Source organism: Thunnus maccoyii, chromosome 14 (assembly GCF_910596095.1).
Source record: "Thunnus maccoyii chromosome 14, fThuMac1.1, whole genome shotgun sequence".
Taxonomy (NCBI): Eukaryota; Metazoa; Chordata; class Actinopteri; order Scombriformes; family Scombridae; genus Thunnus; species Thunnus maccoyii.
This window is the reverse complement of record NC_056546.1, coordinates 9,156,702-9,183,322: the sequence shown is the minus strand read 5'-3', so window position 1 is coordinate 9,183,322 and position 26,621 is coordinate 9,156,702. Positions and strand designations below refer to the sequence as shown.

Below are 26,621 nucleotides of genomic sequence, written 5' to 3'. Positions count from 1 at the left end.
CAGTATGTGCTGCTTGCAGTTCATTTCGAAGTGCAAAAAAAAACACCACATTCTGCTTTTCATCAGCTGGACGGCTTCCTCCAGCTCACAGTTAAGACTTTTGAAGTGTAGTTTTTGCATTTTCATCATTCAATCAAACCAATCTCTCTGCTCTGCTTATGAAATTAGGTCAAAAATGAATACAAACAAACAAAAAAAAATGCAACTTCCTCCCACTATAAAAACAACAGCATAGATCACATTTCAGTGTTAAAGCATGACTGTTGCTCATTGTGTCACCAGTAATTTAATATATTTTATTAAATTTACCAACTAGTTGCTCAAGGTAGTGAGTTAACCAACGGATGTTGTAAACTTCCTGCCTTCAATTAACCACAGACTATAAAAAAAGAGGTTTTCCAAACTTTTGACGCCCGCAAGATGCCTGGATTAGACAATATTTGTCTTTGCAAGATCCGTAACGCAGAACACATACCAAAGAAATGGAGACTTTACAGATGACCATATCAGAAATTGCAGCAAACAGACAAACCAGATCACTGTGATAAATGGCCAAATATCCTAAATTCCACTGTATGAGTAAAACTGCTCAGGATTGAAGAGCAAAACGGTAGCTTTCCAAATCCAGTAACGCCCGTGAAATCAGCCAATAGTTCTGGTTCCTCTTTGTTCCTCTTCTTTATCTTTCTTTGCTGGAGAGGAGTCACTGTGGTGCAGTCCACATTGGTTCAGACTTCCTGTGTTGCGTGACCTTGCACAAGACTACAGTGTGTCCATTCATTATGGCCACAGTCATGTGCATCATGTGCGCTCTGTAACGTCCATACACTGGCAGTTTTCCCCCGTTCCCCATTATTAGAGACACTTTTAAAAACAGTAAGTTTAAAAGAAACAACCATCCATAACTGTTTCACCAGAAAATCAGATGCTTACATGAGGATTACTGTAGATGTTTTTCTCATGTTCCATATTTACTCAGCTATGATTTACTCCCCAGTCAGCCCCAGCTTTTTCAAACTTGTACAGTGCACAAACATCATTGCGACACTGTAAATGTATCTTTCAGATGCAGTAAATAGCTCCTGAATTATAGGAGCAGTCTTTTCTAAATCTCCCTTTGTGATGTTTTGTTGCCGCTCTGTGTAGATGTGGCTATTTTAGAAGTCTCACTTTGTTCTCCAGTTTTTCTGCAGCACTGTGAGTCCCTGCTTCCTTTTAGTTGTAGCTTTTTTCTTGTTAAATATTATATTACTGACTTCTTATTGACTCGTTTGAAAGACAAATGTGGCACTTTTTGTGTTCTTCCTTATAGCTTTTAATGAAAAGTTGGCTACGGTGGCTTCTGGTGTGCTAATGCAGAGTATAAACTTAATTATTAGGGCTGCCACTGTATGACTAATGCGAAACAATGACAATAGTTCACCTTCATTGGGAAGATAGGTGGTAGTTTTATAGAAGCATCATCTGGAAAAGGAGAAAAGTGCATCAGCAGCGCCTCATGCTCCGTTCAAAACTGGGGAACACATAGTATGAACATACCCAGCAATAAGCCCAGCAAAATCTATTTTTACAACATTTTAAAAAGCCAGGAATCGTATAAAAAGATTTAAAATATCAAGGTCAACACAGCAGGATGCATTAAAACCACCAAACCCATCGTTTTCTACGTCGACCACACTGGGCTGGTCTTGATGTGCGTCATTGCGGGTTGACGTGTGTCGTGTCATCAGGAAAAACCACTGTCTTATTTCTCTGCAATGACACATGTAAAGCTTCCAGAAAATCAACAACTGAATCTCACTTGCTTCCTAGATTGGTACATTCTGGCTACTTTGACCCCCTTTTTTTTTGTCTTTATGACACGTCCGGTGTGGGTCACTGCACATTAACTGAAAGCATTCGTAACCACAGTGGATTTAAGCTCCTTGTGTTCGGGTATTTCCACAGGTGAAGGTTGGTACACATTAACTGAAAGCATTCGTAACCACAGTGAATTTGAGCTCCCTGCGTTTGGGTATTTCCACAGGTGAAGGTTAGTTCAAGGTTAAAGAGAAGAGATTGCTGTGTATGGTTACGACCGCCTCAGACGGCACTCCTCATTTTAATTTATTTCACAGCAGAAAGCTCAGCTTGACACAATGAATGACAATCACTCATTCGTCACTGCTTGTGAGAGAGAATGTATTTATGCACATTTTATATGCTACTTAGTAAATGGCAGTATATAAATCAAATTCTAATTAAATACATTTTTTCCAATTTAAATATGAAAGAAGCCTTCTTAGAGACAATTCACTTCAATTCTGTCAATATTTGGTAAGTTTCGTCCCTCAGGAGTCAGTTTTTGGCATTCTGCTGTTCTGTAGTGCTTTTTCATTGAGTGTTTAAGTACAATAAGCTGTTTAATTCCTACATGAGAAATACCCAGATATTGGTACACTTCTATGCAGCTTTAACAGATCTTAAGGTTTCACTTTAAAGGGGATGCATCAATGTTTTTATTATCTTTGCATGACTTACAGTTAAAAAAAACACCTTATTTATCTTATACTGGTTCTTTATGCAGTCCCTCAGTTCAACCTGTGTCTGAAACAGGTTGTTTTAACTCCTGTCTCTCTAAGGCCCCCCTCCTGATGAGCCTACTCTGTTCTGATTGGCCAGCGTCTCGAAGCTGCCCCTCTATAGACTTCCAGCAGGTCGGCAGGCTACGTAAAACAAACAGTAGTAGTAGGATTTTGCTCTTGTTCTACTTGAAATGGAAACTTCTCAAATACATCCGTACATGTTCGAGCCTGAAATATGAGAGTGGACAACGTGAACAACCCATGGAACAACCTTAGCAACAACCTTAGCGACAAAGGCTACAGAACGGACGGCCATTTGTGGGCATGCGTGAACAATCGGATGTCATCACGAGGAAGAAGTAGAGATAACTTGCCAAACTAAACCTTCAGAGCAGGCTGAAGCCCTGGCTTTTGACTTACAGGGAGCATTTTTTACATACATTCACCTCAAGTTTTAGAACTCTAACTATATTTAAAAGACATCTGACATCATAACACTATAAAATAAACAAAATCACAAAAAGCTTGATATGTCTTGTTTAAGCTGTGAGAATGTGAAACTGCCTACGTGGCCCTTTGTTCTCGTGCATGTTGTAATGACGTCATTTCCTCTTGTTTCAGGAGACCAAGTGGTACGACGAGACGACAGTAGAACTGATGGCTCCCACAATGCTTCCTGAGCTGCATCTGCTCAAACGGGTAAAGCCTGAACACAACACTTCACAGCTTCCGGACTTTGTAGTCCAGTCGAAACTGTAGACTGCTTTACCTCTCTGCTGAGGATTTATGTGATTAGTTGAGTTTAAACAGTATTGATTCTTTACGCCACTCAAACTATTTGTAGATAAATTAAGTACATCCTAATATCTCCTAATTTGTGTTTATTTACTGCAGGTAAAGGTGAAGGGGCCACGTTACTGGGAACTGTCCGTAGACCTGAGCAAAGAAACACAACATCTGAAGTAAGTGCAGCATCTCTTTAAAGTGTAAGCAGAGGTTTAAAGGTAGTCACTCAAATGAAACCACTAAAAATGCAGTGTGAGAAAATGATTATGGACCACCTCCTTTGTCTTCTCATGACACAGATGGATTAGTGGAATCCACAGGGGAAGCTTTGCTCTCATTTATTGATTTGGTTGACTGATTTGAAGGACAATCATTCTCTTTCTCTCCCTCAGGTCCATCTTGTCCAGAGATGGAGTGTTGTATGTAAAACTAAGAGCTGGACAGTTGCCCTACAAAGACGACCCTCAGGGCTGGAAGAGCCTGCTGGCCTCCAGCGTCAACCATCGCAACTCTGGTGTCAGAGCTTTCAAGGTAAACTCATGAAGATGTTGTATATAGCAAATAATGCCAACAAGCATCGCCAGAAGGTTCCTGTAGACCTGGTTGATCTGGGGAACTTTTAGAGTGTGTACAGACTGAATGTAAATCAAATTTTTTGCTTTTCTTCCTGTGCATAAATTTGTTTTTGTAACTGTGTTTATTTGCATGCACTGACACTACAGAAATAGTAGTAAATAGTGAGCAATACTATTGTGTGTCGAGTGTGATTCTGTATGTGTTTTGTGTGACAACTTGATCTCAATCTGATATCAAAACTTACAAGAACAGCAGTTTTTTTTTTTTGTTTTTCTCTCTTCCGTCAGCCCTTATTATTGTCTCTCATGATGTCATGCTGCGCAGGTCAAGTGTGAATTTTCCATTTAAACTGAAATGTTTTCAGTTCGTGCAGACACATCCTCGCCTCAGTTTGCACCACATACAAACAAGCTGTCTTGTTTGCCTTTATGTCTGTCAGCTGAGAGAAGTTGGCCATGGCTTTCAGGTTCAGGTTCTATAGATGTCTAATGTTCAGGCCATTGTTAGACTTACTCAGTGATGTGTTTTTGACAAATCAACCTCTCCAACACCTGCATCAATAACCTTTGTCGGTGATTTTCCACATCTTTCAGAATGCCGTGGGTGTAGAAATTTGTGTCTGTGATTTGTTTGATTTCTCTCTGTATGATGGCTAAACACCCTTTTTACTGCGGATGTTTCAGATTGGAACATTTTCTGTGGTCAAGCTGCATTGTAGCTGATGGAAATTACATGAATGACACGTTGGCAGAACTCAGATGTACATCACGCAGTGTTTTAGTTTGGATTTTGCCTCTAGTATGGTTTCCTTTTAATAACTGGGTTTGAAACAGACGACACATTTTAAGAAATGAGTCTGCACCGTCAACAGACTATAAATAGTCGTGAATGGAATTGAGTTGACTACCTCCCTAGTGGTTGCTACAGTGTCCAGTCTAGACAGGTTGTCACTACAGGTTCGGCAGGCAGCTGTGTGGTTGACAGACTATTACTGGTTTCCTGATGGTCTCGGTGTACGCTGTCAATACACTCGCAGGTCTGGAGGGTTTTTGTCATTCATCTCAATTCCTTTGGGTTTTATACAAAAAAAGTGTCTCTTTACCCCGCCTGTCTTTTGCATCCTTCTGCATTTCCTTTTATGTGTTTGTCTCAAAATCTAAATAATTTTACAATTCCCCCCTGTGTGTGTTTCTGCAGCCTGAAGCCATCTCTACGTTCACCTCCGAGCCCGCTCTGGTCTCCTTCGCTGAGTTCTTCTGTAAAACATCTGAAGGGATGAAACACGTGAGTTTAACACACAGAAGTCTGAAGCCAGTTTTACTCCATTAGCTAAAGTTATTTGCCGTCATTTTATTTTCCTGGATGAATATGAGAGAGCCTTTGACTTGTTTGTCTAATCATAAGTAATAAATCTGTTGTCAACTCTACCAGTCCTTAACGATGTGTTATACCGTCATTTGTTCATTATCTTAGCTTCAAAGATGCCAGCTCTGAAGTGAATTATGGGTTACTGCTTTATTTCGAACCATACGTGTTTATTTTATAACATAAACAACAGGTAAAAATAAATCATTTCATGTGAAATAACCAGGTTTACTCACTCACCAGGTTCCCAATCGTTATGAGATTTGAAGGAAGCAATTTATTTTTGTAGGATTTTGTCTAGACAGCAAAAAACGGGGAAGTCTTAAAGAGTATATTTTATAGCTTTATCGTACCTGTTTGGCTTCAGTCTAACTGTAGTGGAAATAAAACAGTTTTGCCTTTTTAGAAAAACATTAACGAACCAGGAAAGAGTCACGTTTTTTAGTTCCTGGAGGTTCAGTAATGGAAAGTCACAAAAAGGAAAGTTATATCAGCACCACGATGGAAACCGAGCAGTGATTCACACTTTGAACAGCAATAGTTTTTTATTGTTTTGTGGTTTGTCGAGCTATCGGGGCAGAAACTATCTGCTCTGTTGACACTCTGCTCCTTTCCTCCCTGCCAGCTAGTGGAAAACAGGGGGAAACACCCAAACATGTTGATTGTTTTTGTTAAAACCAAAATATACCTTTTAACATGCACCAAGCATTTCGGCTAATATTGTGTATCCTGATTCAGTTCTTCTTCAGGGTAGTGTTTATAAGCACCCTAATGGCTAAATGTTAACAAAACTATGGAAACTGCCAGAGCAAACAATACAGAGGATGATGGGTTGGTATGCATCATGTGTCCTGGCTAAAATAATCATAAATACTGGGATATTGTTAATAACATTCTCCTAATTATCATGAAAAATGCATATTCGAAGTTTTAGTAAATGTTTATGCTGGTCACATTTATCAGTGTTTGATGTATGATATGCTTTGCTTTCCTGACATGAAAATACTTACATGCATGCAATCATGCTGTGTGTGTCTGTAGTGCACAACATCAGTGTACGATCTCACACTATGGAGTGAAACTAATTCTACAAACAACCATATCATCCTTCAGTAGACATAAAAGCAAATGTGAATTGTTGACCAGACTCTCTGTCTGTGTTTTGTTTACATACAGTAATTGATTGTGCTACATTATGTTAAATGAACTGATACTTACTTATTAGGAAGAAGCAAATACAAAACAAGTTTCCGCAGCGATGTATGTGGTCCATACAGAAATGTTGGAAAAGATTTTGAGAAAGACATTCAACCGTGACTTTGACTCAAAATGTCAACAAAGCTAAGTGTCTGCAGCCATGCAGCTCTCTGAGGCTGTACTTTGGCACAGTGTTGCTTTGAGCAAAAAATGCTATCATCAGGATGCTAACATGCTGCTGAGGTACAATGTTCACCATCTTAGTTTTGTGTGTAGCATGCTAACATTTTCTCATTAGTATTAAACACAAAATATTGAAGATTTTGACCTGAGGATGGCATCTTGGATTATTATAATTCATCCTGATGGGAAACTCAATGTCTGTACCAAATTTCATGGCAATCCATCAAATATTTTTTGAGATATTTCACTACAGGAAAAGTGAGGGGATCATCAAAGTCATTAGGATTCATCCTCTGGGGATCATGAATGTTTGTGCAAAATTTCATGGCAATCTGTCCAATAGTTGTGATATTTCAGTCTGGACCAAAGTGGTGGTCCGACTGACGACATCCATAGAGCCATGCCGCTGAAACAACTAAAAATAGATTCGTTAACAAGATTCAAGGGGAAAAAAGCCTTAAATGAGGTACCAAGTGGCAGATTTTGACAGCTTTAAATAAAGGCAGCTTTACATGTATACATACATACACTGGCTAATTTTAAGTGTGTTACAGGCTTAAAATAGATTGTATAGATTATCATGACTGATACTCAATCTGCTTGAGAATCGATTGACTCCTATTTTCTGAGTAAAGAAGCTGCTTCATCACGGCTTCAGGTTAATTGGTTGGATTGCATAGAGGTCACTGGTTTCATTTTGCACACTGAATTGAAAGGGAAGTAATCATTTTGTAGCGTAACATTCTGTAATTGAATTTAACGACAACAGGAAGAGGTTTCTTTGCTGTTTATCTGTTCTCATCAGTGCAATCATACCAGCTCTGCCTGCCCCTTTTTCCTCTACTTCTTCTTATTTATCAAATGTGAATATTTTCTTTGTTTTTAAATTGAGGACATTGTGTTTTCTGGCAGGTTAATTGCGAGATTTGTTGCCGTCTGGGTTTTAATGTGGTGTGAAATATCTCTATGTCTAGATCTGAATGTACAAGTTGCCTGTTTGACTGCATATTTCTCCTAGTCCTTACAGGTTTGTGAAAATAGCTTTGAAAGTATATGATTTGGTTTTTAATCAGTGTACACTTTCTAAATATGTCTCTGCCGCAGCTTTATCACTGTCTGTGCTCGGATTAGTTTGTTCTGATGGAAACCCCATGATTGCTGTTTATAGCTCATTTAACTAGGTTTCTGTGACTTGAAAAGATGAGGAGTCATGAGCTAGGCCTTATCCAATGTACAGTTTTGATGATTTCCCCGTTTGACACCATTAGATGTACATCTTGATTCCTTCAATTTCATTGACAAAATCTTCCAAATCATTTGAAAGTCATTATGTGTATAAATAGCACAAACTAAAAGCACACCTAATGCACTCACTGCATGTGTGTGTTCTCACTGAGATGCCAAAAACTACTTGAAAAATAAACTCTCACACACAAAGTGAGAAGAAATTTAACAGAGATGCTTGCAAATTTACCCTAAGATCTGCATCTGACTCGCATGATGTGTGCTCCAATGGAGAATTGCAAAATGTTTCCGAATTTCACCCTCATCTATATCGAAATGCAAAATAAACATGGATCTGAAAGAGTGAACTTGATCATTATCAAGAACTCGAGAATGTGTAACACACTGAAAACACAGCAGAAAAGGAGGATAATTGTTGAATGCATTAAGGAGAGAGCATTTGAGCTTTTAGTGCTGTCATGGAACGATTTAAATATTGTCAAAATGTTTGTTTAAGAGAGACTTTGTGTAATTTATGCACCAACCTGTCTGTGGTTATATTCAGTTAACACTCACAGACACACTCATTCATTCTGTTGTGTTTGCAGAGAGAGGACACTCTGGTGTTGTTCTCGGCCATGCTGTACGAATGTGTGACGCAGGAGTGTCCAGAGATGCTGCCCACATACATCGCTATTGAGCAGGTAACACAAATACATCCACACACAGTGAGTGAGCTGGGTGATGACTCGTCCTCCTCACTCTTACTTGTCACTGTTTTAGCATTTGTTGTGCAATTGCATTACCAAGAAATGTAAGTTTAATTGTGTAAAATTGCCAAAAACTTAAATAAGTCGGTGAAATGAAATGTTCGCTCTGATAGATTACCTATCTCAAGTTAGTTTTCCTGGTCTCCGTGTTTATTTGAGAGTTCATAATTGATCTGAAACCAACAATTTAGAAATAGCAAATCAATTTTAAAAACTTGGTATGCATTGGAGAACGATTGGCACTAATGTAAACCATGTGCAGTTTGTGGATAACAGGATTTAATTTTAGCCTTAGTGAAAATCAGTTGAAATGTACAGCAGTTAAGTCTGATGGTTCTGGATCTGTAGTGTTTTAGCATTAACTGCTGCTATACCAACACATTGCGCTCCATGACAAACCACAAAAATTAAGCTAAAAAAACAATTGTCAAACGTCTCAGATCTAAATCAACACTGACTGATTAAACATGTGTTGACCCATGTCGTTGCCGGTGTCTCTCAGGCGGTGGGCGCTCTGCGAAGGGGTGACCTGCTCCAGACTTTCCCCCTGTGGCAGATGCGTCTGGTGGTGGAGCTGTGGGACAGCAGGGTCCTGCGAGGTCCCGCTAACCGCCACGATGCCCTGCTCACCTCTGAGTTTCTGCCCGTCATGAAGAACATAGTGGATGTGGCACTGGACAGCTGGCTCAAAGGTGAGGAGGGGTGAGAGGGACGGTTGATGGGTGATTGATGGATGTGAGTGAATAAGAAGGTTGTTTGGATACATTGAGAGTGCTTGAATAATTCAATTTAAAATCTAGTAGCAGGAGTCATTTATCAAGTAGAACAGTTTCTTTAATTGAGCACAGATATTCGTAACAGGGATTCAATTTAATAAAGACATTTCAATTCCCAATCATTGATATTGGATGGATGGATTGCACTACAGCTGAAACAATCAGTGGTTACCTTGCTAGCTTGTTGTTTTTGTTGTCTTTGTTCTGAAGTTCTTTGAGAAATTTACAATGTAATACAAAAGCACGAGGTTGTGATATGTTGGACAACCTATGGTGGCCGCGAAACTCACGAAAAACACTAAAGGCCCTTTGTAAAGCCAGTGTTTGGTTTGTCCATTCTAGGCTACTGTAGAAACATGGCAGGTCTTCTTAAATGTTTGGTCAAATTTGATATACAACCTGACCTAAAGCCAATTAGCTTCCCGCATGCATTGCACTTTGACTTTTTGTTTTCTTTAATAAAGTGAAGCGTTTACTGCGATCCACCCTTCACTGCTATCTAAACAAATTGACATGATGTTGCATTGATGCATCGTGTAGACACATCCTGGTAGATATGAAGCCTTTGTTTGCAATAATAAAGGGTTATCGTGTTTAGTAACCAACAAGCCAAACCAAATTTTTTTGATGGGTACCCGGTTCTTGGCATTTTGGATTTGGTTCTAATTTGGAACTAGTTTTCACTTCCCAACCCTACACCCAATGCAACGGCTCATTGTGTTTTTAATAGTTTTTGGCAAACGGACAACAACAGATGTCTATGGCACAGAGGAATAAGATAGTAGATAGATAGTCTTCCAGTGTATAAATCCAATGCCTTGATGACTCAGCTGGGAAGCCCCCCCTACAACGCTGGTTCACATTGTCCCCTTGGCAAACCTCTCGTTCCACAGGAAACACTGGTGTTCATGACGCCTCTTGGCACTGGCAGACTGTTCAAAGGAAAACCAAACTACAGTAACTTGACCTCAAGTATCAGGAATGTTACTTTTCTCTGGAACTCATCCATGAATGACATATGTGTCTTTATAAAAATGGCTATTTAAAATCTCGCAATCTGATTGATTAATAGCTGTTGTATAATGAGCGTATGCCACAGCTATGACATTTAATGTCCTTGTACAGTTCTATTTGTTTAGGAACCGATAAGCAGAACCGAAATTCAAATTTTTTGATGGGTATCCGGCTCTTGGCATTTTGGATTCGGTTCTAATTTAGAACTGGTTTTCAGTTCCCAACCCTGCACCCAAAGCAACACAGTGGCTCATTGACGTGTTTTTAATAGTTTTTGGCAAACGGACAACAACAGATGTCTACAGCACAGAGGAATAAGATATATCAGGCTTTGGATACACACACACACAAAATACTTGTTAGAAGGATGAATTCATTGTTGGTTTGGCTCTGCACATGAGATTTGTTGACAGTAATAAAAATATAGAAAATCACCAGCCTCCTATCCTTGAAGCTGGTTCCACTAAAAGCAGCAACCAGTGTCCTGCAAAAATCCTTTTTTTTCTGGTGCCCAGATGATAAACTAGCCTGCTTCATTTAATGATGAACAACAAACTTAACGGACAGATACAGTCGTAACCGTATTTAAATGTGTCCTCATATTAAGAACAAAATTACACTGAATATGTTTCACAAGCGTCACTTCTCTGTTTCATTTATTTTCACCTCAACCACATGAGATGATAAAGTACATTTTGGCTTCACAGAGCAGCAGTGTCACCGTTTGAGCATTTCACAGGCTGGATGTGTTTCAGCTTGTTTTGTAGTTCAGGGTGTAGCATAATAATGTCATAGTTTAGAAGTTAAACAGACTGTGTATACACTCAAACAAACACACATTCCATCACTAATGTGCATGCACACACACACACAGTAATAATATCACACGGAGAGGCGTGGGAAACAGGTGAAGTAGTCAGACCAGACTGCAATCGTGCACAATGTGTACAACAGTTGAAACAGGCCTTCGGTCTCGTGTTCATGAAGCCTTTTGGCTCTGGCAGACTGTTCAAAGGAAAACCAAACTACAGTAACTTGAACTCAAGTATCAGGAATGTTACTTTTCTCTGGAACTCATCCATGAATGAAATATGTGTCTTTATAAAAAATGGGTAGTTAAAATCTCGCAATCTGACTGGTTGATAGCCATGGTATAATGAGCGTATGCTACGGCTATGACTTTTAATGTCCTGTTACAGTTCTATTTTTAATTATCACTCCACGGCTATCGTTAAAATGTTGGCCCGCGATCTGTAAGCAAGCAGGGACGACGCAGAGCTCCACCAACCATCGTCTCTGCAGCACCGCGCTGCAAATGCTTTCGGATATGGGCCTTGAAGCAAGAGAGATCATGTCTATAAGCGGGCACAAGCGTGAGAGCTCTCTCCAGAACTATTAGTGACTGAAGCTCCCACATCAAGCAATGCATCTCCTACCAAAATGAGTAGGCCGAATGTTACTGCAAACAATTCGCAACGTGACCCCAGTGAAACCGGACAGTTTTTCCAACAATTAATGGGAAGGTTCAAATTAATGTGAATAAATAAACTCTGGTTAGATCGCTGATTAGCTTGAGCGTTAGTTTAGCAGTTTACTTTCAGCTTAGCAAAGGGGGTTGTCACAAATAACATCACTTAGCTGTGATATACTGTAATCACAATATACCACAGCTAGTCATGAGATATTGCTTAATTATAGACTGGGATAAATTGTCTTCACACATGATCCACAGCAGGGCAGCGAAGATTAATCGATCGACAGATAATTAATCTCCAACTATCTTAATAGTTGTTTTAGTCATTTTTTAAAGTAAAAATGCCAGTCATTTTGTGGTTCCTCAGGTGTGAGGTGTTGCTGCTTTTCTTTGTCATACATGATAGTGAAACTGAAAATCTTTTAGTTTCGGACTGTTGGTTGAACAAAATGAGAAATGTGAAGATGTCACTTGGGATTGTGGGAAATTGTAATGAACATTTTTCACTATTTTACAGATGAAGTGATTAAAAATAATCGTCAAATTCATCTATAATGAAAATGATAATTAGTTGCAGCACGAGTCCACACAACAGAATCGTAGCAGAATGTGAGCAAAATGATTTTGTTAGATGGTTTTAAGGCCAAGTATAATGGATATCAGACATTGTTCCTCAAATCATTAAAACTCACAATTAAGATAAACTGTTGATCACATAATGTTGCATATTACAGTCTGTCAGTGCTGTCCTGTCTGCTTTCCTTTATCTTTAGTTCAATCAGAAATATTTAAATTAAATTTGTCCTAAGTACAGAAAAGATGTTTTGTGTTTGTTTCCAGGTGAAAGTAATGTAGCTCTAAGTACACCTATTACATAAGAACACCCAAAGTAATAAAACCTGTATGCTTTGTGTGTGTTTGCTCTTCCAGACAACAGTTCAGTGCTGAGGTCCTACATGAGGGGCGAGGCCCTCTCTAAGAACGCCCAGTCCATTATGTTGGCCTGCTTCCTGGTGTATCGCTCCATCCCCTGCCTCAGGAATACACACGCACAGCTGGAGGGTAAAACAAACACATTTATACATTAAACTAAACACTAAAAGCTGCAGCTGTTTACAGTTGGATGACCTTTTGTATGCAAATACTGTCTATACACAAAACAGAAGGCATTTAAATCCATCATGCCGTTTTAAATCTCACTGATATAGACCTGCTCTCATGAAATCACATGATTGAGTCCAACACCCTGCAGTATTCCTACAGAAAAACACCAAACCACCAAAGAAAATTCTCACTTGAGACAGTAACTGTTGTTTTATCCTCTCTCCTTGCAGGCTGCACTTCACTCGGGGATTTACTGTCACGTAGCAGCCGGTTGGGCATCCCTCTCAGAGACCTGCTGAGGCTGGTACCCGTCCTGCTGGGCTCTGCAGCTGGACCACAGACCCTGCCAGGCTTCCCTTTGCAAGCATACTGATCCCGATGCTCAGCACTAGTCAACTGGCTAGTAACCTCTCATAGACGCAGTTCACAGCCTTACGTTCCCACTGCCAGCACAGGTAGGACAGATGGCTGATTTCTACCTGTAACACCTGCGGGTGTGCACATCATCATGGGACAAGACGTCACCGTAAGACGTCTTGCGTCTTATTGCCTCACTGCGACCCGGCTGCCTCTGAGAAGAAATGTTTGGAGCATACAGACTTTTTCCTTCTCAGCCTCTAGAAAATGGAATAACTAATATTAAAGTTTTGTAATATAATATTTCTATTTAGTTTTTTTTACAACATAAAGAAAGTTTAGGCTGCAATGATGACGCAGTACTCGTGCCATTTTTGTGGTACAATAAATCCAGAATAAGGACTGTTTTGATGCCTATAAGTCAAGCCACAGCCAACTTTTCTACACTGACAAACAAGGACAGAAAGGACTGATCAGTACAACACGAATGCAGTCGGCTGTAGTAGTACCAGTGTCCATGCTGCCTGTGAGGGCTCTCCTGAGTTCAGGCCCCAGTGTTAAGAGGATGAGAAACCTATGGCAAGAAAATAAAATAGAACCTGCACATTTGACGATTACTGTGGTTTATTTTGCGTCTTGATATAAGGCTCAGACAGCCAGCTCTTGTGTAAACCAGGATGTCAACTGCCTTTGTTCTCCTGTCTTTAGTTTTTTTTTTTTTTAACTCTAGTTTGAAGGAAATCTTTCGGAAAGCACAGATGCATTTCTTTGGAGTCGTTTTAGATTTCTGACAAAGACCAGCTGAGGCATTCAAACCACTGAGACAAAACAACGCTGTATTTTTTTGTTGTGCTGTATTCTCTCATTGGCTGAAACTGGTCAGCCTTCTTACAGCGTTGTTTATCATGTGTTGTTCTTTTTTATTTTAACACAGATCTGATTGTTTTGTTGCCAATGTTGCATCCCTGAAATCAAGATGAAGTTCTTTTAAAGTGAGTCGAGGATCAAAACGGGCTGTTGGTTTGTCTTTGGGTGGTTCCCCACATGAAAAGAGTCTCCAAATCTTCCACTGGTATTTCTGTAATAGAACAATGTCCTTAAATAAGACTGCATTAATTTACTCTACTTTTGCACTTAGTGGAAAAACAGTTGGCTTCGCTTATGTGTCTTTTACTCTGGTTGGTTAATGAATTAAATAAACCAAATAATGCCTTTTTAATTTCTTTGTGATTCTCCACAACAGCTCTGATACAGTCATTATCTCCCGTGGCCTCTGCGCAAGCTGTCAGCCTCTATTGTTCAATTTTGTTGAGACTTTTTGAAGAATGATATAAAAAAAAACAACACTGGTTGGAAAGAATGCAAATAACACAAACACACATTTTGTTTGGGGAGATTAAAAGCAAAGAGCTTTTATTTCGCCTCACAAAAGAATTAAAATTGAGAGAAAACAGGCTGGGTGGATAGCTGCCACATCACCGCAGGGCAGTGGTGATTAAATTTAACAGATATCAGCAGATATGCAGGTGTTTAACGAGAGGGCAATCGGAGACAAGTTAGCTTTGTGCGTTCACAACAAGACAAATCTGTTTGGATGATTTGTTCAGAAAACCTGTTTTGTCACTTGAAACTTTTAAAAAGTCAGACTGTTTTTATGATTGCACATGTTAATGACCATGAAGGTAGTCAGAAACTAACCGCTGACTGAGTGCTGCTGTGTTTGAAGAGAACGTTAACAAGACGATAAAAGTAATCTGAGTGGTCAAATTAAAATTGTAAAAGTTCACGAAAAACAGTCAGCAGCAGCACATACCAACACATACCAGACTGATAACATAGATAGACACAGTTGTTAGTGAAAAGTAAATTTATCCACAAAGTCAGGGTGAGTTCTTCTTCATATTCATATAGTTATGTGATGCTGTTGGATTTTCTGAATCTGAATGTTTTGTTTAGTCTCAAACTTTGAAACCAACGATTGTGGGACTTTCCTACCAGCTCATGAACGCAGCATAAATGCCTAAAACTATCTGATGCTGAAAGTGCAAGATCGTCACCAAAATTTAATCGACCGTTCCTTGGGCTGATGCCTATCTGCCCCATTAGATTTTCAGCCAGAGCCGTCTAACTTATTGAGATTTTACCAAACAGAAAATGAAAACATGAGTCTCAGACTTGCTTGAAAGAAGATAAATGGTGTCTGGTTTTGATTAAAGGCATGTAGCCACCTGGATTTCACCAAACATAAGCCTTTAAAATCTATAAAAAGTCTTTAATTTTGAGTGTATGGAAACTCTAATGTCAGTGTAGTTAGTGTGTGGGAGGCTGTGCAGAGTCTTAGATCATTGCTAACCAACAGCTCTGAGAACATTCCAGAGCAAATGGAAAACATCCGAACAAACAAGTGGTCCACACCCTCCTCACAGAGCTGAAACACATAGAGCAGCTGCTCACACTCTGATCAAACTCTTAAGAAGGAAGAATTTGTTTGTATACCTCTTGATTTTGTGTGTGTGTGTTTGTGTGTGTGTGTGAAATGAGGTAAGATGAATGTTTTCTGAGGGCTCATTCACCTAACTCAAAGTAAACATCTACCAACAAATGGCAGCAATTTCCATGATTTCATATGGGAAAACTTCTCATTAGTTATAGGTAGTAATTGGCTGCACCAAAGCAGGTTATAATGATGAGCCAATAAGCGTCCTTTCTATCTGTTGGGAGTCTGCGCTCTTCCTCATACTGAGGCTAATTCTGCCGGTTTGGGTGGATAAAACAGGATTCAAGGCATCTGTTAAGAGCTGAATATGCTGGTCCACCCACGTCTAAACGCCTATGTGCTTCCTGCTGAACAACACAGTTAACAAAAGCTTCTCTTAAGGGTTTTCTTAGGATTTTAACCTTGGAAAGGCCCAAAAATAGCAACCAGACATGATTCACATTCTTTTTATAGTGGAGAAGAAACTTTCAGACCCACACATACCTGACTTTTGATTGTTTTGTTTTTTTTTTGCTACAAGAAGCCATTTGTGGTTATTTCTGTTATGTTTTTCTGACATGCTTCCTGGCTTTTATCAGCACTCAGAGTCATTTGGGAGTCCATTTGAGGCTCCATATTAAAACCAAAGCTATGTTTTCTCATCACAGTCAGGCTCTCTTTTCTGTATATATTCTGTTGTATGTAACAGCTGACGTGTGTATCCCCTTTTTCGTGACAGACATTGTAATAATATACCTCTTATTGTGCTCAGCAACACCAAAATCAAAGTGGTGGTTGAAGAATTTAAAGCGCCTGAAATCTCGTTCAGCTTCTTATTACAAGCTTCTACATGAACACATCATTTTCTGCCAAACCTTTGGTTATTTCACATTTATAGATTTCTGTATTTCTGTTTTTGTCTGTGCTCTTTTCACTGGTTTGAAAGGGGGAGGGACCCACTTGGGAAAAAGGTGATGTCATGTACTTTGGTGCACCAATCAGGATTTAGCAATATTTGAATAAAAATTTAACGAGAGTTGGGGGATTGTTGCTTGTGTTGCTATGGACATACAGCAGACATATGTCCGCAGTTGTCAGCTCTCTATTAAAAAACACAAGACAACAAAACATAGGCCTGTAAAATGTAAAAGAAAGAAAGAAGAATGCCCCTTACAAATTCCCAGAGCCCATGATGTCTTCAGTTTGTTTGTTCTGTCCGAAATCAAGACGTATAATTCATTGACTTTGATGTTTAATTAACTGGTTAATTGTTGCTCAAAGAAATCATACCAATATATTACAAATCATTCAGTAATTAAATCTGCCCTTATCAATAGTCTTTAAATGAACAATGTCTCAAATTACTGTGTAATGTGAAAGAGTTCTCTTGCAGTGACAAACCTGCAGAGCGTTGAAGTGTATTTTAGCTCATTGTTTTGGTTTTCTGTCCTGAAAACTCAGCGCTCATCTACCTTGTTGCAGACACAGCAGGCAGCTGTTTTCAGCGAGGAAAAAAAAGCACCAGCTACAGACGGCAGACAGGCAAAGTGAGCTGGTGAATGTCGTGAAGCATTTAGCAGCTAAAGAGCCAGATATTTAACCCAGGAGTAGGTGGAGACCAAAACAGAGCTAAAAACAGTCCAATATTGGACTTACATTAGATTCAAGTGGCCAGAGACACGATTCCAAATGAATGATATTATCACTCTGTCTTAGCTGAATGAGTCAATAGGCAGATGTTTGCTAACATGTTTGCAATGTCAGATAATGGATAATATTGGTTTAATCTACTGTTCCAAGTGCCACCCCAAAAATCAATAAATGTACCTTAAATGCTCTAAAATATTGCACTAAAAACAAATTCAGAGCTGCAATGATAAGTCAATTAATTGATTAGTTGCCAAATATTATATTAATCACTAACTATTTTGATTATTGATTCATTTTGAGTCATTTTTTAAGAAGAAAAGTCAAAATTCTCTTTTTCCAGCGTCTCAAATGTGAATATTGTCTGGTTTCTTCAGTTTTCTATGATAGTAAACAGAATTTCTTTGAGTTGTGGACAGTTGGACAAGACAAACAAGACATTTTGAGGATGTCATTTGGGCTCTTGATTGACATTTTTCACCATTTTCTGACATTTTATAGACCAAACAACTAATCGAGAAAATAATCAACACATTAATCGAAAAATTAAAATAATCGTCAGTTGCAGCCTTCCACAAATTAAACAAATCTCATCATCACGACCCCTGCCACTTTTATTGACCTCCCTGCTCACTATGCCAACATGCTACCCATGTAGTATAATGTTTAACGGGTTGTCCAGTATCACAGCTGGGCCTCGATGTGTGTGCGGTTTCCTGGAAACACGTGCTGTTTCAGTCAACATGTCTTAACAAACATTCCAGGGAAGTGTCACATGACATTAACGAGTAAACTGAGAGTCCAGGGCCAACAGGAACCGGGGCAGCCTGTCGTTGTCTTGGTGTGTCTTTAAGATGATCAAAGCCTTGTGGTTTTAATAGTCCTGGTTTCTCCATTGAAAGGCTGATCTTCTTTCCTGGACTTGAATGAGTTGCTTGTGTCCCTGCTGTTGTAATGCCGCAGGGTTTCAGTACGTTATAAGGAAACGGTAGAAAAAGAGGAGTCAGATCTTTCTAGCGACGCTTCGTGTGGACTGTGAGACACTTTGTCTGAAGCCATGTCTTGTTGTCTGAAAGTAATTTAGTGCCGCAGCTGATTACAAGATGCAGTTTGCTTGCGGGTACGCATGCCTGTTCATAAAACGTGTCTTCAGGTCTTAACACTCAATTTCTCCTCTCACGAAAAGAGGCATTTGCCTGTTTTGATACCTGGTGGGGATAATTTAGTGAAACCGAAAGACTAAAACTTCATTTCATTACCCTTCCTCTACTGAATTAAAAATACCAGCCGACAACCCGCAGCAAGACTTAAACAGAAAACACATTTGATACAGACTTGACTCCTTTAAGGCATGTTTGTGGTGTTCAGGAACAGTAGTGACGATGAGGTCCTGTGAAATGTGTCTTCAAGGCATCTTGATCCTGACTGGAACCAGTCCCAACTGTATATGGGCACCAGGCAAAACAACCTGAAACATTTTCAAGAGAAGTGGAAGCAAATACTGTATAAATAATCTACAGTTTATCAAAGAGGAAGAACAAGAGTTCCACCAATTGAACCAAGACACGTTGTGGACTTTCAGCCTCACTAGCAGAGAAGCTCAAAGGTTGACGACGGCAGCCCATTGACAGCAATAGTCTTTCTCCACCACTGTTGTTTGGTTTGCCTTAAAATTTTGCAGTATTCTCACATGACATTCATGGTCCTTAAATGATAAATCTCGAAGATTTTAATGATCTCCTGACTCAATTGAAATCAAATGTCATTAATAAAGGTTCCCATGTTTCTCACTTTCTAAAAAGCCATCAAGACTGCAGTTATAAATGTTTCTAAGTTATTAATAATGGTTCTTGATTTTCTCAATTTCTGATAATATAACCAGCAAAACTGTCAGTCACTTGCTGTTATACACCCACCAAGCACTTTATTAGGAACACCTGTGCAATCTAATGTAATCCAATACAACAGCTCTTCCGTAAATTCTACTTTTACAAAGCTTATACATTTTCAGTTTTTGTTGACATTGTCAGAAAGGTGATTATTCTACTTTATATATATTATTGAGGTCGTAGTGGGTGGTGGTGATGTACTGGAGTGCATTATGTTGAAAAGTGTTCTTAATATTTTGCCACCCACATGTATGTTAATGGGGTTGACAACATATTAGGAACACTTTTCAATTCGTAAAAGTAGAATATAAGGCAGAGCTGTTGTATTGGATTGCATTTGATTACACAGGTGGTCCTACTAAAGTGCTCAATCAATCAAAGGGTTCTTATAGTCTGCAGTTGTAAAAATGTTAAGAAACTGTTATAAATGGATTTAAGTCCAGATTCCCTGCAGCTCTTTTCCAGAAAGTACGTGGTCAAACAATCCATTGGAGAGTTGTACTGGTGAACTAACAAGCTAAAAAGAAGAAGCCAGTTTGGTACTGGAGGAGGATTTTCCACAACCTGGCAACCCAAAAGATATTCTTATTAAAGGCTTATACATCATCTGTAAAACATTGTAAAGCATTAATGATTAATACCTATAGATCCCTTTATAAAGGGTGGCTTGTCAGAAAGTTGTGCCAATTAATTTGTGTCCTTAAAAGCAGTTTTCTTTGCTATGGTCTAAATGAATCAATCAGATTCTTCCTGCCTTCCTGTGTCTGAAAGTACTTTCAGACGCACCCTGCCTAAGTGTCCTTGAGCAACGATCATTTATCAGTTTATGGGGTGGTCGTGACTCACATAAGGCTTCCTTGAAACAGATTTTGCGGATTTATTGTAAGTCTCTCAGGATAAGATTTAAATGCCTAGAAGAATGTAAGATTGTGTAAGACAGAAAGAGTTGTGTTTTGTCCCAGACGACACTGAGGCATGTGTTGGGAAACAGACAGCTGAGTCCAGTGTTTATAATAACTGCCTGTCTGTATTGAGCCTGTGGGAAAAAGAGCACTGCCTCCAGGAAAAAATCCTGTTGTTTGTTTACACAATAAGCCAAAGTGTGTCACAGTGAACACGCCCTCGGACTGTGTGGCTTTTCTCATGTCTTAACTTTAAACACAAGAGCATCTAGTGTTGAAGTGAATCTTGTTTTAACCCTGACCTAAACAAATTAACAAATGACACTTTGAAGGGCTCTGATCTGACAGCGGACCACCAAGGAGCCAAAACTTAGAGAAGCTTTATAACTTCAAGGGAATTCTGAGGTTGTCTTTGTCTTTCCAGTACATCATAGCAGCGGAAACAACAGAGTCAACATTTACAGATGTCTTTTCTCATTCAGTCAACTGGGCAAATTATTGTACAAGTAACTGATTAACAGAGTTTGACTTTGATTTTAAGATGTGACCACTGTGTGAAACTAAATCAAAGAGAAATGAAAATAAAAAAACACATCAGTGGTGCAGAGCTTTGCACGTACAGTTATTGCTTTAGATCGGTAAATATTAAAGGTGGAGAAAGTACAATTAACTTAAAGTATGACAAGTTTATTGTAATGTAATTGCATTAGTTTTAAAGTATGTCAGCCCTCTCTGTCCCTGCACTTTTATAAGTGATTATAGTGTCTATTTAAATCATAAATCTATGCCTTTGTGACTTCATTGAAATCATCCCATTTAGCCATTTTTTCTTCTCGATTCTTAACTTATTCCTGTATTTTATAAGTGTATTAATCTTTGTTTTTGATGTGAAGCACTTTGAATTACTTCTACTGTATGAATTGTGCCATATAAAAAAATCTGATTGATTGAAAATGATAATTTTAGCTTGCTGGAAAAAGCTACAAGACAACTACTACCACCTAAGGATATACAATGATCTAAAATGATTGAATTACCAACATTATGAATCTCTTACAGACCTATTATTACCCATATTGCAATTTTAAATAAATGTCAATAAACTGACGATAGTTACACAAACCAATAACATCTACAGCAACCAAAGTTCAACCAACCAATCAGCCAGCAGCCCTGTGTTTTAAACTTGTCATACATACATTAAACAGGACAAACATATCAGAAGTGAACCAACATGAGAAAGGAAATACATGCCTTGACATACATAAGGACAAATATAGTGTTACATTTATTGTTACTGCGGTAAGAGACGTTTAACCCCCTCCTCCCAAAACTGCAAGAAACTGTAACATCAGCAAACCCTGTTAACCACAGACCAGTGAAGATTCTTCCTGCTCTTTATGGCCAAATAAGTAATACAAACTAACTTTGTTCATGATTCATAATTTTTGTATGAGGGTGTGTCTGCATTATCTTGTTGGATATGAAAACCACTTTGAGCAATAGATGGGAGGGCTTTATGAACACATTAGACACTGAAAACTGATCCGACTTACAATAGTTTATATTAGTTATTAAGACCCCTTGTCAATATGTGATTTTTCAAACTTTATTTTATCTTTTAGAGAGTTGAAGAGGCAGAATTACCCAGAAATTCACTGGAAGAACCCTTAGATTTATCTTGCAACTCCTACTGTACGTTGGGAGCCACTGATGTGGGTAATATGTGCTGGTTTCACCCTTTATTCTCTTAAGTTTCAGTCCACAAAACAAAGAAATTTGGCGGTTTGTTTTCAGAATGATTAGTAGATGACAGTGGGGTAATTTGTGGTATAAACGTTTTGAAATATCTGTAATGGAAGGAGTTCATAATCCCTGCATGTCGTCACATCTGTACTTCCCTCTCCTCTAACGTCGGTTTTTCTTCACCCTACTGGAGGTCAACACAACACAAGCATCAGTTACATCAGCTCCGGTGTTTCCACACAGTTTGCACTTTCAGAGAAAAAATGGAAATCTAAACAGGAAATTTCTCACTTTGCATTTATGCAGAAATTGGGCAGGGTTCATCTCGGTTCACTTTGTTAAATACAGAAGTTGTGAGTCCTCATGACAAAGATCATATCCATCCCATTGAAATGTGAGTGAGAACAATTACCGCATGAGGATACCACTTCCAAACATTCAGAGAAGTGAAAAGGAGTCACTTTCCTCTCTTAATGGCTCAGGTCTTGGTGCCTTTGAGCAAGGCATGAAAAGCAAAATGAAACAAACTGCAAGGAAGTAACCCCAGCTTTAGCCACAACTTCTGCTTTTACTTCCTCTGTGTGTGTGTGTTCATGAAAATGGGCGGTACTTCCCTGCCTGTGTATGCATGGCAGCTTTTAATATATCTGCATACATGTCCTGTATTATTAATATGAAGCTGCAGGGGAGAAAAGAGAAGGACATCCTCTGCATGTGCACAATATGGATTATGTTATTGCATACATGTTTTTTTTCTGTTCTATGCTCTGTAATTAGCGTGTGTTGACACTGTAATGTCCATGATCCTCTTGGATGAAGCTTGAAGCTTGTTGGTTGGTATGAGAATAGGCCCCTACATCAACTGTTTTTCAGACAAACTGCTACAGTATCGTCTTACAAATATGTAGGTTTGATTTTCAAAGCTTGAACTCCAGGTGGGTGGAAACAATGACTTGAAGACCATCTGCAGTGAAAACACCAGCCAGGTAAGGTTCTCATGCAGAAAAATATACTCATAGAAAACTGATTTGCAGGCACTTTCCTTGTATTTTTAGCCATGCTGATAGTGTAACTCCAGTCGGTTAGTCCACCTCTTTGGTCCAGACTAAAATATCTCAGCAACTATCAGATGCATTGCCATGACATTTTGTACAGACACTGATGGTCTGCAGAGGATGAAACCTAATAACTTTGGTGATCCCCTGACTTTTCCGCTAGCGCTACTAGACGTTTGCTTTGACGTTTGTGGGGTTTTTTTTAGTGAAAAGGCTTGTCAACTATTGGATGCATTGCCATGACATTTTGTACAGACATTGATGGTCTGCAGAGGATGAAACCTAATAACTTTGGTGATCCCCTGACTTTCCTTCCTCTAGTGCTACTAGGTTGACGTTTGTGGGGTTTTTTTTTCAGTTAAATGGCTTGTCAGCTATTGGATGGCTTGCCATGAACTTTGTTACACATGATCATACTCCCCTTCCTCAGGATGACTTTCATCTAGCGCCATTAACTGGTCAAAATTTCAATGTGTCCAGTACTTTGGTTTATCACCAAGTTTCTGCAAAACAAATGACATTCCCATCAGCCTTTGGTGTACTTTGTGTTTAGTGCAAATTGGAAAGTGTTAGCATCATGCTAACACACTAAGATGGTGAACATGGTAAACATACCTGCTTAAAGGATATGGATGGTGATTTTCTATATTTTTCTTATTGTCAACAAATCTCATATGCTGAGTGACATGCCACAGAGAGTTTGGGCACATTGTTTCACGTTTTCAGTCTCTGGAGAGTAGTTCCATGTAAGGCAGGCGCCACTGCACTTGTGGGGACGCGGTTCTGTTTACAGAGCTTTGCTAGCTTGTTGTGCTACATATCACAACCTCTTGACTTTGTACTACATTGTAAATTTCTCAAACAATAGTGCAACAGCCATGTTACTGTACACGGAGCTACTCTCCCGTGACTGAAAACATGATCGCTGTTATCCGTCTTTAGAGCCGTTTCTAAACAAACTTCCAAACAACAAACTCCTCATGCTGAAGGAACATGTCAACCAGTGCAACGGTTTGTTCCAAGCACCGCTGTGCCGAAGTACAGCCTCACAGCGTGGATATCATGGCTTTAGACTCTTCTTTAAAGTTAGTCTCAGTTGAAAAAAAAGTTTTTTTGTCTTGTTTGGGTGAATAAATTGAACCTTGAAGCTTGTTAGTCAGTATGAGAAAGCCTCTGCATCATCCACTTATGGGACACGATACTATACTTTTATTTTATCCATTACTATTACGCAGTAGTGTGAGATTCAATGTCAAATAAACATTTTTAGAAATAAATAATTAATTTAGAGTGTTTGGACTCACAAATGGGGGGAAATGATCACATGACCACCATCATAGTGAAGACATAAGTTATCACCTTTCTGATAATGTCAACAAAAACTGAAAATGTGGAAGATGCTGTTGTATTGGACTGTATCAGATTAATTGGTTGTTTGTACCTATAAAAAAAAACATAATTTTAGTCGCTTTTCCCTATATTTTTATTTGTACATTCCTGTATAATTGACCTGTAAGTATGTTACTGTTGAAGCAGCTCATGATGAGTTAATGATTATAATCACAGTGAAACAGGCTGTCTGAGTTCACCTGCATCCATTGTTCATAAATGTCAGTGATAGGTGTGTATCTGTTATTTACATTATATCTGTCAGTGAATGTAATCTAGTTAAACACTTATGGCAAACAGAGAACTCCATTCATAATTAGGCTTCCCGTTGCGCAGCAAAAGAGGGGAGGGAGGAGTGACAGGAGGTGGGTGTGACCAAAAATACGAATTTGTATTACATGCAACTCTCGCAGACAGCTCAGTTTCAATGGTGGAGCTGCACAGGAGCAGCCTGGTGCAGCAATTAAGAAAGTTAGTGAGGAGAGAGAGAGAGAGAGAAAGCGCGCACATGGTTTGGTGTGTATTCAGGATGACTTTTATTCCGCAGTGCAAAAGTTTGATAGTGAAAGAAAATATGTCAGACCGAGGTGGTGCAGATTCGTGCCCTCGCAAATGTTGGCTGAGGTTAAAAAAAAAAAGACAGAAAAAGAAAAAGACGTGCTAAGTGTGCGCCTAACCGCCTGTGATGTTGGGTAAGTCTGTGAGTTCACTCTCTTTTTATGAATTAAACACAAAACACTCAGATAAGCTCTCCACTTCACAGCTGTGCTCTGTTCAAAGTCCAAATGAGGAAGCAGTTTTTGACTTTGATAGAGCTCTGCATTCACTGAGGTTGAATTTGTGCAACATCACAGCGATATTTCAATACTCTTACTCTTAAGTAGACACAGCAGAACTGTTAGAAGAAGTTTAAGGGCCGTGCAGTGCTCACTCATGCGTAATGGGCGGTTTTTGCAGAGATAAAAGGAAGTATGCGGTGTCAGACAGAGATAGTAACCCGGTCTTCCTCTTCCTTTTGTACTTTTTATAAAAGTTATTGAATGACTTGATCTGAAACAATTTTCTTTGACTTGGCTGCACACTGTCCGCATTTTTTTCTGTGCGCGTTGAAGCCATGAATGCACAACGAGCGTCAGATGAGCTGCTGCAGGTTATTATTATACTGTCCCGCACAAAATATTCTTGTGACTCTCTTGTGTGAATTTCTCTGATCTTTTTATAGACTGATCTTATCAGTGTGTGAAGTTTGGGTGGTGAGCGTCACCTCCTGGAAAGACTTTACCAGAATGCAGTGGGCGTCACTTAATTACTTGATAAACGCAAACTGTTGAAACCTGGGGAGTCAATGGAAGAGATGCTGCGTTCACGTGCTGTCGGAAACCACTGACTTCACAGGTGTAAGGCAGACCTCACACGCTGATGCGTCAGAATTAAGACTTCAAAAACTTCAAAAAGAAAATATGACTGAACAACATGACAAATTATGTTTATTTTTATGTTTATGTTTATTTATTTTATAAATTACTGCAGCATGAGTACAAGAAAGAAAACCAGACACATAACTGAGGGTTTAACTTGAGTAAAACTGCATTCTGTTTCAAGTTACTGTAATTGTACGAGACAAGAGGTAATTAGTTGACAAAACCATCTTGCCTTAAGGTTCTTTAAGTAGCTGTTCTTGAGCTTTTGATTACATCACATGATCTTCCTCAGCAGTTTGCAGAGTTGTCGTTAAATAGTATCCGTTGGCATAGAAATGGAAATTAAAAACTCCACAATGCCATGTCAGCTGGGCAATCGCCAAACTGCTGAGGAAGACTGTGTGATGCTATTGAAAGCACCGGAACTGCTACTAGATGCACCTTGAGGTGTGACTGGTTCGTCAGCTGCTGTTTCCAAAGTCAAGAGGGAACTCTGAAGTTCCGGTATTGATTACATGTACATCACATTTCATTCATTTCACACACGCTTCTTTCCAAAATGACACAAGAAGATTGCTGAAGCTTCCTGCACTACAGCAAATAGCAAGATACAATAAATACTGTAAGTAAATTAACAATGTAGTCCAGCAATGTAAAAAATTAACAATGAAATTGGTAAAATACATGAGCCACATGTCTTCGCTTT

The 26,621-nt window shown here is 39.1% G+C and overlaps 1 protein-coding gene and 1 long non-coding RNA gene across 7 annotated transcripts in view; both read left to right on the top strand.

Moving 5' to 3' along the window:
• The window catches only part of anapc1 (anaphase promoting complex subunit 1), a 56,112-nt gene extending 41,503 nt beyond the window's left edge, over positions 1–14,609 (top strand). For all 3 annotated transcript variants that reach the window (XM_042433351.1, XM_042433352.1, XM_042433350.1), the window contains exons 46-53: positions 3,186–3,263; positions 3,459–3,526; positions 3,743–3,881; positions 5,124–5,210; positions 8,504–8,599; positions 9,168–9,357; positions 12,860–12,991; positions 13,264–14,609. In XM_042433351.1, coding sequence (XP_042289285.1) covers positions 3,186–3,263; positions 3,459–3,526; positions 3,743–3,881; positions 5,124–5,210; positions 8,504–8,599; positions 9,168–9,357; positions 12,860–12,991; positions 13,264–13,406 — 933 coding nt within the window. In that variant the 3' untranslated portion in view covers positions 13,407–14,609. The remainder of the gene's footprint in view (positions 1–3,185; positions 3,264–3,458; positions 3,527–3,742; positions 3,882–5,123; positions 5,211–8,503; positions 8,600–9,167; positions 9,358–12,859; positions 12,992–13,263) is intronic.
• Positions 14,610–22,921: 8,312 nt separating this feature from the next.
• The window catches only part of LOC121911526, a 92,950-nt gene continuing 89,250 nt past the window's right edge, over positions 22,922–26,621 (top strand). For 2 of the 4 annotated variants that reach the window (XR_006099886.1, XR_006099885.1), the window contains exon 1: positions 24,891–25,186. This is a non-coding gene — a long non-coding RNA (uncharacterized LOC121911526). Of the gene's footprint in view, positions 23,037–24,890; positions 25,187–26,621 lie in introns of those variants that run through there. The other 2 variants (XR_006099887.1, XR_006099884.1) reach the window with 2 other exon arrangements.